Source organism: Agelaius phoeniceus, chromosome 26 (genome assembly GCF_051311805.1).
Source record: "Agelaius phoeniceus isolate bAgePho1 chromosome 26, bAgePho1.hap1, whole genome shotgun sequence".
NCBI classification, from domain to species: domain Eukaryota; kingdom Metazoa; phylum Chordata; class Aves; order Passeriformes; family Icteridae; genus Agelaius; species Agelaius phoeniceus.
In genome coordinates, this window is record NC_135290.1 from 3,210,888 (window position 1) to 3,224,524 (window position 13,637).

General features: G+C 59.0%; 1 protein-coding gene and 1 long non-coding RNA gene across 3 annotated transcripts in view; one reads left to right on the plus strand and one right to left on the minus strand.

Annotated features, from left to right (window-relative positions):
• Nucleotides 1–5,155: 5,155 nt before the first annotated feature.
• On the plus strand, nt 5,156–8,444 carry LOC143695769 (uncharacterized). The gene is made up of 3 exons (XR_013185303.1): nt 5,156–5,364; nt 7,764–8,022; nt 8,163–8,444. It is a non-coding gene; the product is annotated as an uncharacterized LOC143695769 (long non-coding RNA).
• A 1,079-nt stretch (nt 8,445–9,523) lies between these two features.
• Nucleotides 9,524–13,637, minus strand: part of CDK12 (cyclin dependent kinase 12) — a 34,662-nt gene continuing 30,548 nt past the window's right edge. Inside the window, exons 14-15 of one of the 2 annotated variants that reach the window (XR_013185246.1) lie at nt 11,109–12,880; nt 9,524–9,577 (exon numbers count right to left, since the gene is read on the minus strand). Coding sequence is in view for 1 of the 2 variants with exons in the window: in XM_054649432.2 (XP_054505407.2) it covers nt 12,201–12,880 (680 nt within the window). In the remaining variant the exon portion in view is untranslated. Of the gene's footprint in view, nt 12,881–13,637 lie in introns of both variants that reach the window. The other variant, XM_054649432.2, reaches the window with a different exon arrangement.

Below are 13,637 nucleotides of genomic sequence, written 5' to 3' on the forward strand. Positions count from 1 at the left end.
AGCCCGCCGGGGCTGCCCCGTGCGCGGCGCCGGTTGGAGGCAGAGCCTCTGTTGGCATCTGCGGTGGCACTGCCACCACCGTGGTCACTGCTGTGACACACGGTGACATTCCCACCCCGCCCGTTACCCTGGGGAACGCTCGCTACAAAACTCTACCCTAGAGCTTTTATTTCATTTTTTTTTCTTTCTTTTTCTTTTTTCTTTTTTTTTTTTATTAAAGTTGCCAAAAATTTGTGTTAGCTAATGGCTTCTTAATTCCGCCGAAACCCAGGGAAGGAAAATGATGCCATTCATCTTGTATTGGTTTGAAATCACGTCTGACAACTAATCGATCATACTGTGGGACATTAACTCCTTTGGATGGGGGCCCAAGCGCTCTCGCAGCTCCTCGCTCCCGCGCTGGATCCATTTAACTACTTTACTGCTGGTATTTTGGCACGTGGCTCCGCGGGCTGCTTCCTCTCCGGTTGGTGCCGCTGAATTATTTGCCTTTCTCCGGATACAGCTGGCACGGCGCTCCCGCAGCTTCCCCCGCCCCTTCCCCGCCGCCCTTCACCCGACCTTGGCCCCGCCGCCCCCCCCTGGTCCATGGATGGATCCCCCCCGTTTTGGGTTTTTTTTTTCCCCAGCCAGGGATGCCTGTGGGATCCTGGGGGGTGGCTTTGTTCCCTCACCTTGTGGTGACCCCAGGTGACCCGTGCCTCAGTTTCCCCGTTTCTCCACAGGATGTGGTCACGGGGACACAGGTTGAGGAGGGGAGGCTGGTGGCACCTCACAGCCGTGAGCAAACTTGGGGTGGTGGCCCCATTCCTGATGTCCCCTCCCACCACAGTGGGTGCTGGTGACCCACCAGCCCTGGTGACACCACAGGGGTTTGTGGGGACAGGGATGGTGGCACTGGGCTGTGTCCACCCAGGACAAGGGGGGTTGGATCCTGTCCCTGTCCATGCACTGCAGTGGGAGGGGAGGGATGGGGACATTGTCATGGGGAAGGACCTGGAAGGACAACAAGGACCCCAGGGTGACCCAAAGGGACCCAGGACACCCCAAAGACCCCCAGGCACAGCTCGATCAGGGGCTTTATACACCCAGGGTGGGCGGGACCCAATCCAGGGAAGGCTGTGATTGGTCAGCAGCACCAGCCCTGGCTGGGGATTGGCTGGGGCCTGTGCCCATCCCAGGTGTCTGGGTGGTCCTTGGCGGCCCCCCCAGCAATGAGGGGACACATGGGTGTCCCGGGGACCCCCCTCACTGTCCCAGCCCTGTCCCAGGGGACACACTTGACCCCAGGGGCACAGCCCCATGGCCCCCTCCAGGCCCTGGGTGCCACCGAGGGGTCACAGAAGGGGCTGTCCCTTCTCAGGGGGCAACATGGGGAGAGAGTCCCCTCACTGACAGACCCTGGCTGAGAAAAGCCATCATGTCTGTCTGTCTGTCTGTCTGTCTGTCTGTCCAGGCCTGTATAACGGTCTGTCTGTCCAGTCACTCTCTCCACACCCAGCCACCTTTCTGTCTATCCCGCTCCTGTATGCCACCTGTCCATTCATCTGCCCGTCCCATGTGTCCATCCATGGATCCATCCATCCATAGATTCCATCCATCCATCCATGGACCCATCCATCCATCCATGGATCCATCCATCCATAGATTCCATTCATCCATCCATGGACCCATCCATCCATCCATAGATTCTATCCATCCATCCATAGATTCCATCCATCCATCCATCCATCCATCCATCCATCCATCCATCCATCCATCCATCCATCATCCATCCATCCATGGATCCATCCATCCATCCCCCATCCATCCATCCATCCCCCATCCATCCATCCATCCATCCCCCATCCATCCATCCATCCATCCATCCCCCATCCATCCATCCATCCCCCATCCATCCATCCATCCATCCATCCATCCATCCATCATCCATCCATCATCCATCCATCCATCATCCATGGATCCATTCATCATCCATCCATCATCCATCATCCATCCATCATCCATCCATCCATCATCCATGGATCCATCCATCCATCCATCCATCCATCCATCCATCCATCCATCCCCCATCCATCCATCATCCATCCATCCATCATCCATCCATCCATCCATCCATCCATCCGTCCATCCATCCATCCCTCCATCCCCCATCCATCCATCCATCATCCATCCATGGATCCATTCATCCATCCATCCATCCATCCATCCATCCATCCATCCATCCATCCATCCATCCATCCATCCTCATCATTCCCTTCTCCCCATCATCCCCATTTTCCCCATAACCCCCAAGATCTCCATTTTCCCCTTCATCCTTATCACCCCATCACTTCTGTCATCCCCTTCATCCCCATCCTCATCATCATCCCTGTCATCCCCTTCCCTCCACCACTGCAATCATCCCCTTCATCCCCATCACTCCCAACATTCCTATCATCCCCATCCTCCTCCTCACCCCCTTCATCCCCTTCATCCCCATCACACCCATCATTCCCATTATCCCCTTCATCCCCATTCCCCCCTCACTTCCATCATTTCCTTCATCCCCATCATCCTCATCACCCCCACCACTCCAATCATCCCTGTCATCCCCCTCATCCCCATCATCTCAATCATCCCTGTCACCCCAACACCTCAATCATCTCTGTCATCCCCATCATCCCCTTTACTCCATCACTCCCATCACTCCCATCACCCCCATCATCCCTGTCATTCCTACCATCCCCTTCATTCCCATCATCCCCATCACCCCATCCTCCTCCTCACCCCCGTCATCCTCATCATCCCTGTCATCCCCATCATCCCCTTCACTCCATCACTCCCATCATCCTCCCATCCATTCTCCTCCTCCTTCCATCCTCCCCATCACCTCCATCATTGCCATCCTCCTCCTCACCCCCATCACCCCCATCATCCCCATCAACCCCACCACCCCAACCATCCCTGTCAACCCCACCACCCCAATCATCCCTGTCATCCCCATCACCCCCTTCACCCCAAACTGCCCTCACTTCCACCATTCCCTTCATCCCCATCACCCCATCATTATCCCCATCATCCCCATCACCTCCATCATCCCCATCCTCCTCGTCACCCCCATCACCCTCATCATCCTCATCATCCCCACCACCCCAATCATCCCTCCATCCCCATCACCCCCTTCACCCCCATCCTCCTCCTCGCCTCCACCACCCCCTTCACCCCCATCCTCCCCAGCACCCCAACCACCCCCTTCACCCCCACCACCCCCACCCTTCCCCACCACCTCTCCTCCCCTCCCTCCTCCACTCTCCACCGATGAAGACGCAGACCCCGAGCGTATGTCAGGAATCAGAGCCTGTCGCAGGCGCCTAATCTGTTTTTCTAAGCCGCCCACGAGCAGCACGTTTGCCGAATTAGGCCGACAGCTGCTACGGGTCCTTCTCCCCCTCCGCGCCCGCTCCGCGCCGCCTGCCGCAGATGCCGGGGCCGGGAGCGGCGGGTACCGGCACGGCGCCGTGGCCTCGCGCCTCCCGCCGCTCCGCTCCGCGCCGGCACGCGGACCCCGGCACACGAGGCCCGGAGCCTCCCCGGGACACACACCCCACCCACCACCCCTCCCTCCCCCGGGAGCGCAGCACACGCGTGTGCATCCACCTCTTTTTTTTTTTTTTAATTTTTTTTTTTTCCCGTCTTTTTTTTTTTTTTTTTTTTTTGGATAGCAGTAGAATGCAATATGCAAATGAGATGGTTATTACCGCAATGTTCGTCAAGCTGAGCTGAGAAGACATTAATAGCCTGATGAATATGCATGTGAATTTGTTAATTAAGTTAATTATTCTGCTGAAAATGCATTCGTCTTCCAAGGACATTTTCCCAATGATTTTTACATGCTTCAGTCATTAGTCATGCTGTATTTTATCAGGGAAATGAGTTTGCTTAAGTTGCATAAAAAAAAACCAAAACCAAAACAACAAAACGGGAAAAGGGGTGAAAGAAAGCAGGAAAACAGGAAAAAAGGGGGGAAATGAAAAAGGAACAACAACAAAGAAAGGGAAAAATGGAAAAGAAGGAAAAAAACAGGAAACAAAGCAGGAACTGCAGCTCTGGGGGAAACTTAGCAGGGCTGCAGGTGGGTGCAGGTGGGTGCATCCTCCCCATCTCCCCCTTCTCCCCCTCTGATGACAAACTTTTTTTTTTCTTTTCTCTCTCTCTCTCTTTTTTTTTTTCCAGTGCCAAATTTCCAACACATTAATTAATTGTTGTAGCCAATTAACTGTAGTTGTGCAAATGAGTTTAGCACTAATTACCATGCAGTGCCTGTAATCACATAAAAAACTTGCTGAGAGGTGGAGGGAGCGGAGGTGGGGGGGGGGGGGGGGAGCGGGCGCTGTGGCAGGGGAGACACGGCGGGGGGACACGGCGGGGTCCCGGCTCCCGGTGGCTCCCGGTGGCTCCCGGTGGCTCCCGGTGGCTCCCGGTGGCCGCCGGTGTGGCGGTGCTTGGCCGGGGGCGGGTGGCGGCGATATCGGTGTCACCAGGGCGGGCCGGGGACACGGAGGGAGTGGCGGCGGGCAGGGTCGCGCGGGGGCAGATGGCGGCTCCGGAGCCGTTCCGTGCTGAGCCGTTCCGTGCAGGGGGGCAGGAAGGAGGAGGGCACGGATGCCCTCAGTGCCCCCCCAGCCCCATCCTGCTCCTCATGGCCCGGCTGCGCCCCCTCTGCCCAGCCGGTGACATTCTGGGACATGCGAGCACGGCACGGCCCGGCCGGGACAGGGGGTAGCCGGGGCTGTGTCCTCTCCAGCAGCCGGGCTGGCAGCCGGCGGGCACCGCGGACGGGCTGGCTCCGTGCCCGGCCGGAGGATTAGCCGTGCCATGGATACGGACTCCGCAGGGAACGCCGTGCTGCAGGCCTGGGGCTGCGCTGGCACGGCACGGCACGGCACGGTGGCATGACACGATACTGTGTGATATGGCACGGTGCAGCCTGGCATCACCCGCGTGGCACCGCCCGACGTGCCAGCCCCGGCGCTGCCCCCCGGCCGTGCCCATCCCGGGGGGCTCCGCAGCCTCCCCCCGCCCGGGAGGCAGAGAGTTAACGCGGGACCCGCCGCGCTATAAATTTTGCATCGTGCGGGGCTGGGGGGAGCTGGGCGGGAGCCAGGGGCGTCTCTAGGTAACAATAAACACCCGGGCAGGAGCAGCTGGTGCCCCGACCGCCTCTGCATCACAATGCCGGAATCACGCTAATCAACCGCCCGCACCGCGCCCGCACCGCGCCCGCACCGCCCGGGCACTGCCGGGGCACCGCCGGGGCACCACCGGGCCCCACCGACAGGCTCCGGCCGGGGAGGGGCCGGGCACGGGCAGGGGATGGCCGTGGTGAGGGCCTGGGTCCAGCCACGGGGAGGGTTTGGCTGGCGAGGATGTGGGCGTGGGGAGGGTTTGGCCATGGTGAGGGTCCCCCCCAGCAAGGGGCTGGCCAGGGCGAGGGTCTGGGCAGGGTGAGGGTCTGGGCAGGGCGAGGGGCTGGGCATGATGAGGGTCTGGCCAGGGTGAGGGTCTGGCTGTGGTGATGGTCCAGCCATGCTGGGGGCTCTGGCATGGCAAAGATCTGGTCACAGTGAGGGTCTGACCATGGCAAGGGCCACCCCAGGGCTCACATGCCACCAGCAGTCACCAGGCAGAAGGGCTGGTGGCACAGGCCCCTCCTGCTCCTGGCAGAGCATCCAGACAAGATGGGTCTGACCCTTCCAGCCATGGCCGCTGTCACCAGTGTCACAGGGCACAGGGCTGGGCTCTGGTGACACCACCAAGGCCACCATGTGCCACCATCACCCTGGCACCACGGTGGCACTGTGGCTGGTGGCCCCAGCACTGGGGAGCCAGCCCAGGGTCACGGCACAGCCAGGTCAGGACCCCCAACACCTTCCTCTCCCCAGCATCTTCCTCTCCCCCTGATGTCCCTGGTGGCTCCAAGGGCCTGGAGTTTGGCCACCACCCTCTCCACCTCCTCTGTGCCAAGAGCTGGGATCTGTGGGGGCTATGTCCCCCCTGTGATGTGCCCCCCGTTTCTCTGGGCAGGCTGGGGGTGCACGGGGCTGTGGGGACCATGGTGGCAGCAGTGGTGACCAAGGAGGTGTGGTGGCCCTGGTGGCCGAGGGTTGTGGTGGCAGTGGTGGCCCTGGTGGCCGAGGGTTGTGGTGGCAGTGGTGGCCAAGGAGGGGTTGTGGTGGCAGTGGTGGCTCAGGGGTGTGGTGGCAGTGGTGGCTCAGGGGTGTGGTGGCCGCTGTCCCCGCCGTCCCCGCTGGCTGCCGTCTGCATTCCAGCGCAGGAGGCAGCTGTGCCACCCCCCAGTGTCGCTAAATATTAATGCTGCCCTACATTGTGCCTCGGCACCTGCCACGGGCGAGCCCCGCCGCCCCTCCGGGGCTCGGGCAGCTGCCCCGGCACCACCGCCCGGCCGGGCCCCCCCTGGCTGTGCCAGAAGGTGGGGGGGACACGCCAGACCCAGCTGTGTCCCCTCCCCAGAGCCAGGAGGGAGGGACAAAACAACGATGGTGGCACACCGAGAGCACTCGCGGCGGGGAGGGCACAGAGGGGTTGGGAGCCCCCCAGGTGCCTCCTGTGACCCAGGGATGGTCCCAAGAGCAGATTTGGGGGCAGGATTTGCTGGCGAAAGGGAAAAACTTCCTCGCCGAGAGCTGCTGAGGACGCGCCGCTCGTCACACGAGTGCCAGGCGGCAGCGGGGGTGGCCCTGGCGCCCGCCTTGAGCCCCAGCCAAAAGTCCAGAGCCGAAAAGTAGGGGGTGATTGATGGCAGCGTTTGGCTCGTAAGGGCACCCGGCGGCCCAATCCTCCCGCGGCCCCAATTCCTCCCCTGCCCCTATTCAGAGATCATGTTGTCTCATGTTGGTCCCAGAGGCGCCATTAATTAAAAATACATCCAATTAAATGGCAGGTGAAAGCGTGCAGGCGCGGCCCCCCCGCGCCTTGGCTCAGCTGCGCCGGTGGCAGCGGGGAGGGCGATGTGCCCGCCCGGAGCGCGGTGCCAGCTCCTGCCAGGGCCCTGTCCCCATCCCGGTGCCCGCTGGGGTGGAGCCGCCCCGCCTGTCCCCCCTCCCACAGGCCGCGTGTGGCAGGTGGCATCTGGTGGCAGGAATGTCCCCAAAAGCGAGGCGCGCTCAGCCCTGGCTGGGCAGAGCGGCACAGGAGCGTGGGCACTGCGGGCACCGGGACGCGGGGTGGGTGATGCCCTGGGAGGTGGCACCGGGGGGCACCCGGGGCTGGGGACCCCCCCGGGCCGCGGTGGCTCCGCGTTGTCGCTAATTGGAGCCGCTAATGGCGGGCGCTTCCCGCTCCGGGTGCTGGCAGGAGGCACCAGCTGTGCCACCGCCCGCGCCGCCGCTTTAATCAAGCTGCCGGTGCGAGGGGACAGGGCCAGGTGGCCCCATGGCACAGGGACTGTGTCACCTCCCCCCCATGCCCGAGGAATCCACGCTCCATCTGTGCCCACCAAACCCCATCCGTGCCTGTGCTGCCACCCCAAATCCACCCGTGCCCTCAAAATGTGGCATCTTGATGGCAAGGGATGGGAAATGCAGGGCGCCGTGGGATGAGGATGTCCCCATCCTTCCCCCCAAAACTGAACCCCAACACCTCGTCCATCCCCCACCCGTGGCCTCCAGCACCTCCAAGGGTTTTTTGGTTTTTTTGGGTTTTTTTTTTGGGTGGTTTTATCCTTCTCAGTCCTTTTCTTCTTTCCCCTTTCCAAATGCCAGCGAAAGGTGTGAACGGGTTTTTGGAAGGAAACGTCTAAATTGGATGAAAAACCTTTAATGCCGACAGCCGGAGCAGCTGGAAGGACAAATATAGCCGGAGAGGAGGAGGAGGAGGAGGACGGGGACGCGGTGGGAGGTGGTGGCCGTGCCGAGAGCGACACCTGGTGACAGTCACCCCCCGCCCCCGGACACGTGTGAACACGCGTGTGCCACCGCAGGTGTGCGCGCACCTTGGCACACGCGCGCACCCGCCCGGAAGGTGCGAGGCCTGTTCCAGGTGGAAATTCCGACAGGATCCCGTGGGATGAGGGTGGCCCGCGGGGATCTGCTCCATGGGAAGGCCCCGTCTTCCTCCTCCTCCTCCTCCTCCTCACATTCCATCTTCATCCCCGCTCCAAGGATCCTCCGGAATGCGATGGACGCTGCCACCACCACAACCGCAGCGCCGTGAGGGCATTGCGAGGATGAGGAGGAAGGAGAGCGGTGCCAGATCCCACATTTCGAGCCGATGGAGCCGGGAAGGGTGGGATGGAGCAGCCAGGAATGTCGGGATGGAGCAGACATGGGAATAATCCAACCGGGAAGAGCCGAACGCCGGAGAGATTTACAGCGGGCAGCCCCCCGGCCATTTGGCACGGCAGCTGCTGCCGAGGAAGTTCAATGCCAAAATAAATTAAACGGGATAAAACGGCCTGGTCACCTTTGGATCGGGATGCCGCAGGAGCCGGGGCCACGTGGGGCTTTGTCTGCCGGCAGCGGGGAGGGAAAGTGGGATTGGGATGGGATTGGGATGGGATGGGAGGAAGCTCGGGATGGCATCGCGTCCCCTCTGAGGCCCCGGAGGAGCCGCGGGCAGGGAGCAGGAGGGCTGGGTTAGGGATCCAGCCGAGTGCACGGGGCCCAGCTGCCCCCTCCATGAATCGGGGGAGCCTCTGGGTGGGCGCTGGGGGCTCGCTCCTGCCGTGCCAGGCACCGGAAAGCGCCCGGCGCCGCCGCCACCCCCCCGCCATCTGCACAGGGATTTTATTTTAAGATGTGTCAGCGCAGGGATCGGAACCAGGCGAAAGGAGAGCGAGAAAGCCGGGGCTGGAACGGGAGAGGGCGGCCGGGCTCGGCGGGGATGGAGGCGCGGACACGGAGCCACGGCCCCTCCAGCTCCCCTCAGCTCGGAGCGGCTGTCCCAGCCTCAAGCGAGCAGGAAGGAGGCGATTCCGGGAGCAGCTCCCATCCCAAATTCCTGCCCGATGCACAAAGGCTGGGACAAACCGACCTGAGTCCTCCAGGAGCCACGGTGGGGTTGGGAGCAGCACAGGGAAAGGGCACGGAGGGGTTGATGTGGAGGGAGGGTGACACAGGCACAGCTCCCTGCTCCTGCCCTCATGGCACAATCCAGCCCCTGGGGTCCTTCCCAGCACCCAGAGGCTGCCAGGAGCTGGGAGAGGGTTTGGGGCCAAATCTCAGCCTCCAATCCTTCCCTCTCCCAGCCTCCCATCAGCTCTGGGGTTCCTGTTCTCACCTTAACCAAACCATCCCCTGCTCCAGCTCGGGCATCTCCCACCAACCTTTGAGCAGGGGGAAAGCCAGGGCTAATGATGGCTCAGAATTTAATTAGAGAGTGGAATTTGGGGGCTTGCAGAGGCTGGCAATGCCAAATCCCACCCCTCTCACCAGGAGGGAATAAAAGGCTTTCCAAGGAAAACACAAGTTACCGTGTGATTCCAAAGGCTACGGGGAAGCAACGGAGCAAAAGGCAACCAAGATACAGTAACAGGAAATATTTAATTTTCCAATCTCCACTTCTCCATTTTTATAAACTGAAAAGAAAAAAAATTTTAATATATTACAAAATATCTGTACAGAGACAAAGGTACAACCGAAAAAAGGCGCGCTCGGTCTCCAAAGGAAACTCGGGAGAGGTACAGCAAGAGTCTGACCAGAGGCTTCTCTGCTGGGAACTGCTACAGTGGGAGAATTTGGGATTGAACCCAGAGCCAGGATGGGGGGGAAGGAGGGGGGAGCTGCCCTCACTCCCTCGTCTGTAACTGCACCAGTTTAAATCCTCCCAAACGCACAAATCCCACCCAACGCCGTGAATCCTTTTGTCTTCCTTGTGCAGAGCATCGGGAAAAAGGTAAAATTAAATGGAAATAAAATAAAAGGGTGGGGGGAAATAAAGGAAAAAGAGGTGGAAGCCAGGAGTGGCCCCACAGCCTGCCAGGACCTGGCCAGGCTGGTTCCCCCCAGACCCCCTGGCCCTGGCAGGGATGGAAAGGCCGGGACCAGTTAGGAAAAGCCAGTGGGAGCGGAATAAGGAGGGGGCTCAGATAAAGGAATGATGGAATCACCTTCCACAGGAGCCCCGAGGGGCCCTGGGGACAGCTGGCAGCTGCCACGGAGCAGGGAACAGATGCCTGGAATGTCCATCCCTGGCTGGGGCAGGGGACAGGAGCCCTCGCTGGCCCCCAGCCCTGCTGCAGGAGATGGAGCTGGGCCAGCTGGGAAAGGCCACCCTAAACTGGGACTGATGAGCCCCAAACTGGGACCAAGCACCCCAAAGTGGGGCCCCAAAGCCAGGATGAGACCGGCATGGGGAGCAGGAGGTTGAGGAGGGCTCAGCTCGTTCCCGGCAGCTTTCCTGGGAATGTGCCAGTTTGGAGAGACAATAAATAGGCATCAGCTTCCTAAGAGGATTCAGCACAGGAACGAGACTTTTCCTTCCAAAGAGGATGGGATTGGGAAGAAAAAAAAAAAAAAAAAAAAGCAGCAGCTCCATGGCAGCCTGGAGCTGGTGCCAGGAAAAGGGGAAATAGAGAAATTAAACCCCCCCTAAAGCCTCTCGGTGGGTTCAGTGCACTCTGTGTCTCACAGAACTTCTCTTTTTTTCTCTCTGCACATCAGGCATGAACTAAGTTTAAAAAAAAATAAAAATCATCAAGCCAACAAAAAAAAAAAAAAAAATCCCAAACCCTACAAATTTCCAGTGGGAATTCTGCAAACAGCATTGCTCCTCAGTGCTGGGAGCCACCGGTCCCTGCATATCACCAGCAAATAAAAATAAAAAATCTATCTATATATTGAATTTCTCTCCCTTCCTTCCTCCCACGGCAAAGCTGGGTAAGGCAGGATCTCCCCAGGTGGAGAAGCATCACCTATTCAGGTGCATTTATTTAAATTTATCTCTCTGTATAAAAAAGAAATTAAATCCTGTTAGTAGCAAGAAGGTCTCTCGGCCCACCCCAAAATTCCCCTCCCCTTTAACACTCCAGAACTGTCGGCTCTAAAATTAAATGTTTTCCATAGGAAAGGTCTACTTGGGAAAAAAAAAAAAAGCTGATAAATAGGTACCTTTGTTTTATTCATCTCTTTTTAAGTCTCATTGAAATGAACAGCGCAAGGGTCTGTGGGAGGAGAAAATCCATCGTAAATACTTCCTTGACAACAACAAAAATAGAAATATGCTCATGGAAATGACACAGGAACACCTGGAAAACCTCAAAGGGCTGAGATGTGACCGACCTCGGCAGGATGGGCAGCACTGGCCCAGGATTCCGGGGACAAATCACTCCCATCTGCTGGCAAATCCCACCAGATGCTGGGATTTTTGTTTCATCTTTTTTAATTCTTGAAGGGTTCTGAAAGTTACAAATGGCAGAAATCCCTGGTTTTCAGGGAGGTGTTCTCCTCGGCTCTTAAAAAAAATTAAAACAAAAGACAAAAAAAAAAAAAGAAAAAAAGAAAAAGACAATTCCCACTGCCAAGTTACAGCAGGAGGGATCCAACACCCAGAGATCCTTCCCAAAAAATCAATGTACTAAGGCTGCTGTCACAGGGGACAGGACTGGCCCTGGAGCAGAGGGAAAACTGGATGCTTTATGAAAAGAAAGCAACTCAGATAATCAAACACAACCAGTGTCACATCCCAGGTCCCCATGCTGGGATAACCCATCCAGGTGCCTCTGCATCGATAAATTCCCCTTTTCGTTTGTTCTTTCATTTTTTTTTCTTAAGAAAATGGGGAAAACAAACAAACAAAACAACAACAACAAAAATAAAACCGCTTTGGGAAGCAGCCTCCCCCCAGCCCTCCCTGACCCACTGGCAAACTCCAGTGCCCAGCTTGGGGAAACAGCATTTTTAAAATTCCTTCTTCCTTCCATTCCTACTTTTCCATCACTTCCCCCCTCTCTCCTAGCTCAGTTTGCTGCAGGGTTGGGATTCTTTTTGTCACTAACCAAGCAGGGGAGGCCAGTGGGGGACCCTCTGGCATCTCCTGAGCGAGGGAGGGATGCCCAGGGAGCTCTGCAGCAGCTGAAATGCGGACGAGACCTTGATCTGGCCAAAAAAACAACAACAAAAAAAATTAAAAAAAAAAAAAAAAAAAAAAAATCAAGTCCTGTGGCTAAAGGAGAGGAGAGGCAAGGGGGGATCCCAGGAATCTCAGTAGGGAACCCCCCGGCCCCGGCCCCCCCGTGGAGGCACTCGGCCAGGCCCTCGGAACGTCTTCCCATAGGAAGACGGCGCCTGGGTTGGGGCGCCCCAGCTGGGACCCGTTCCTGCCCCGCTGGAGCCGCCCGTTCCCGGCCCCAGCTCGCTGTAACTCTGCATTTTGGCCTCTGGATGTAGCAGCGCGTTGCTGTTGCTCCCCTCGGCTTTGCCGAACGAGTGGATGCCGCTGCCGGGGACTCTGGCGAAGCGCAGGTCCTGGTCCCCGGGGAACTGCAGCGAGCCCGTGCCCTGGTAGCTGCTGCTCTCCCCGAGGTGGCTCACGGAGCCCAAGAAGGTCCTGCTTTTCCCCAAGGGCTGGGCAGAAGAAGGTTCTAGCAGAGTCTGGCCCGGAGTATTGAGCTCCTCGGCACCGAATCCCCCCTCGGAGCTGTCGGTGCTGTAAGTCCTGCCGGGCTGCGGGCGGCCGTAGTCCGGGGCCGGCGGCTCCTGCGAGGCGAGGCCGAGCGGCTCCGGGTCGGGCTGGGAAAGGAGCTGGAGCAGCGCAGCCGTCACGGCCGGGTTCAACTCCTGGGCTGCTCCGGAGAGATCCCCTTCGGCCACGGGAGGAGGCGGCGGCGGTCCGGGGGGCTCGGGGGGTCTCTTCTCTGGTGGGACAATGCCAGGAGGACACGCTGTGGAAGGGTGACTTCTTTTAAACACCGTTTCAAACAGACACAAAGACATTTCTAAGCAAATCAAAACCGAGCCCTGCCGAGGCCGCCCGCTCTGGGATGCTCTGGGAAGAGGCGAAGGGAAGGAAGAGTTTGAACTGGCTGGCTGGGAGATCAACGTTCATTAACAATGTTCATTAACGCTTTCGCCCCGGCCCCCGCGCACCCAGCTCGCCGGCAACAGCTGTCCTAACACCTGGGCAGCCGTGCAGGGAATTCCCGCTGCCGGATCAAAGGCTAATTCCTTTGAGCAGGAGGCAGATGTGGAGCCACACGCCAGCCCCGCGCTCCCCGCGGGCAGCGGCACCGCCCGGCTCCGGGGCCAGCGTGGCCGGGATGTGCAGCCTTGCACAGACACAAACCCGAGCCCAGCACCGAGTGCCAGCTCCCGAGTGCCCCCTCAGCACCCCCAGGGCAGCGGGGCACGCGTTCCTGCCCCTCCCACCCACCCACCCCAGCCCTGCTGCCAACAGAGCCCAAAACAAGCTGGCCCCCCGAATATTTGCATGAGCAGACTGTCCTGAGCACGAGAAAAGCCTTCTGCTTCCTCCCCCCTGCCCCTTCAGCCCTGATTTGCTCCCAAATCAGGGTTTGTTTCCTTCCTGGAGGAAGAAAGCTCCATCACCCTCAGCGCCCCCTGCTCTGTCCCAGCCTGCGAGGCTGAGGAAGCACAAAGGGGCCGGGCTGGGAGCCGGGAGAGGCAGCAGAGCCCTCCCCT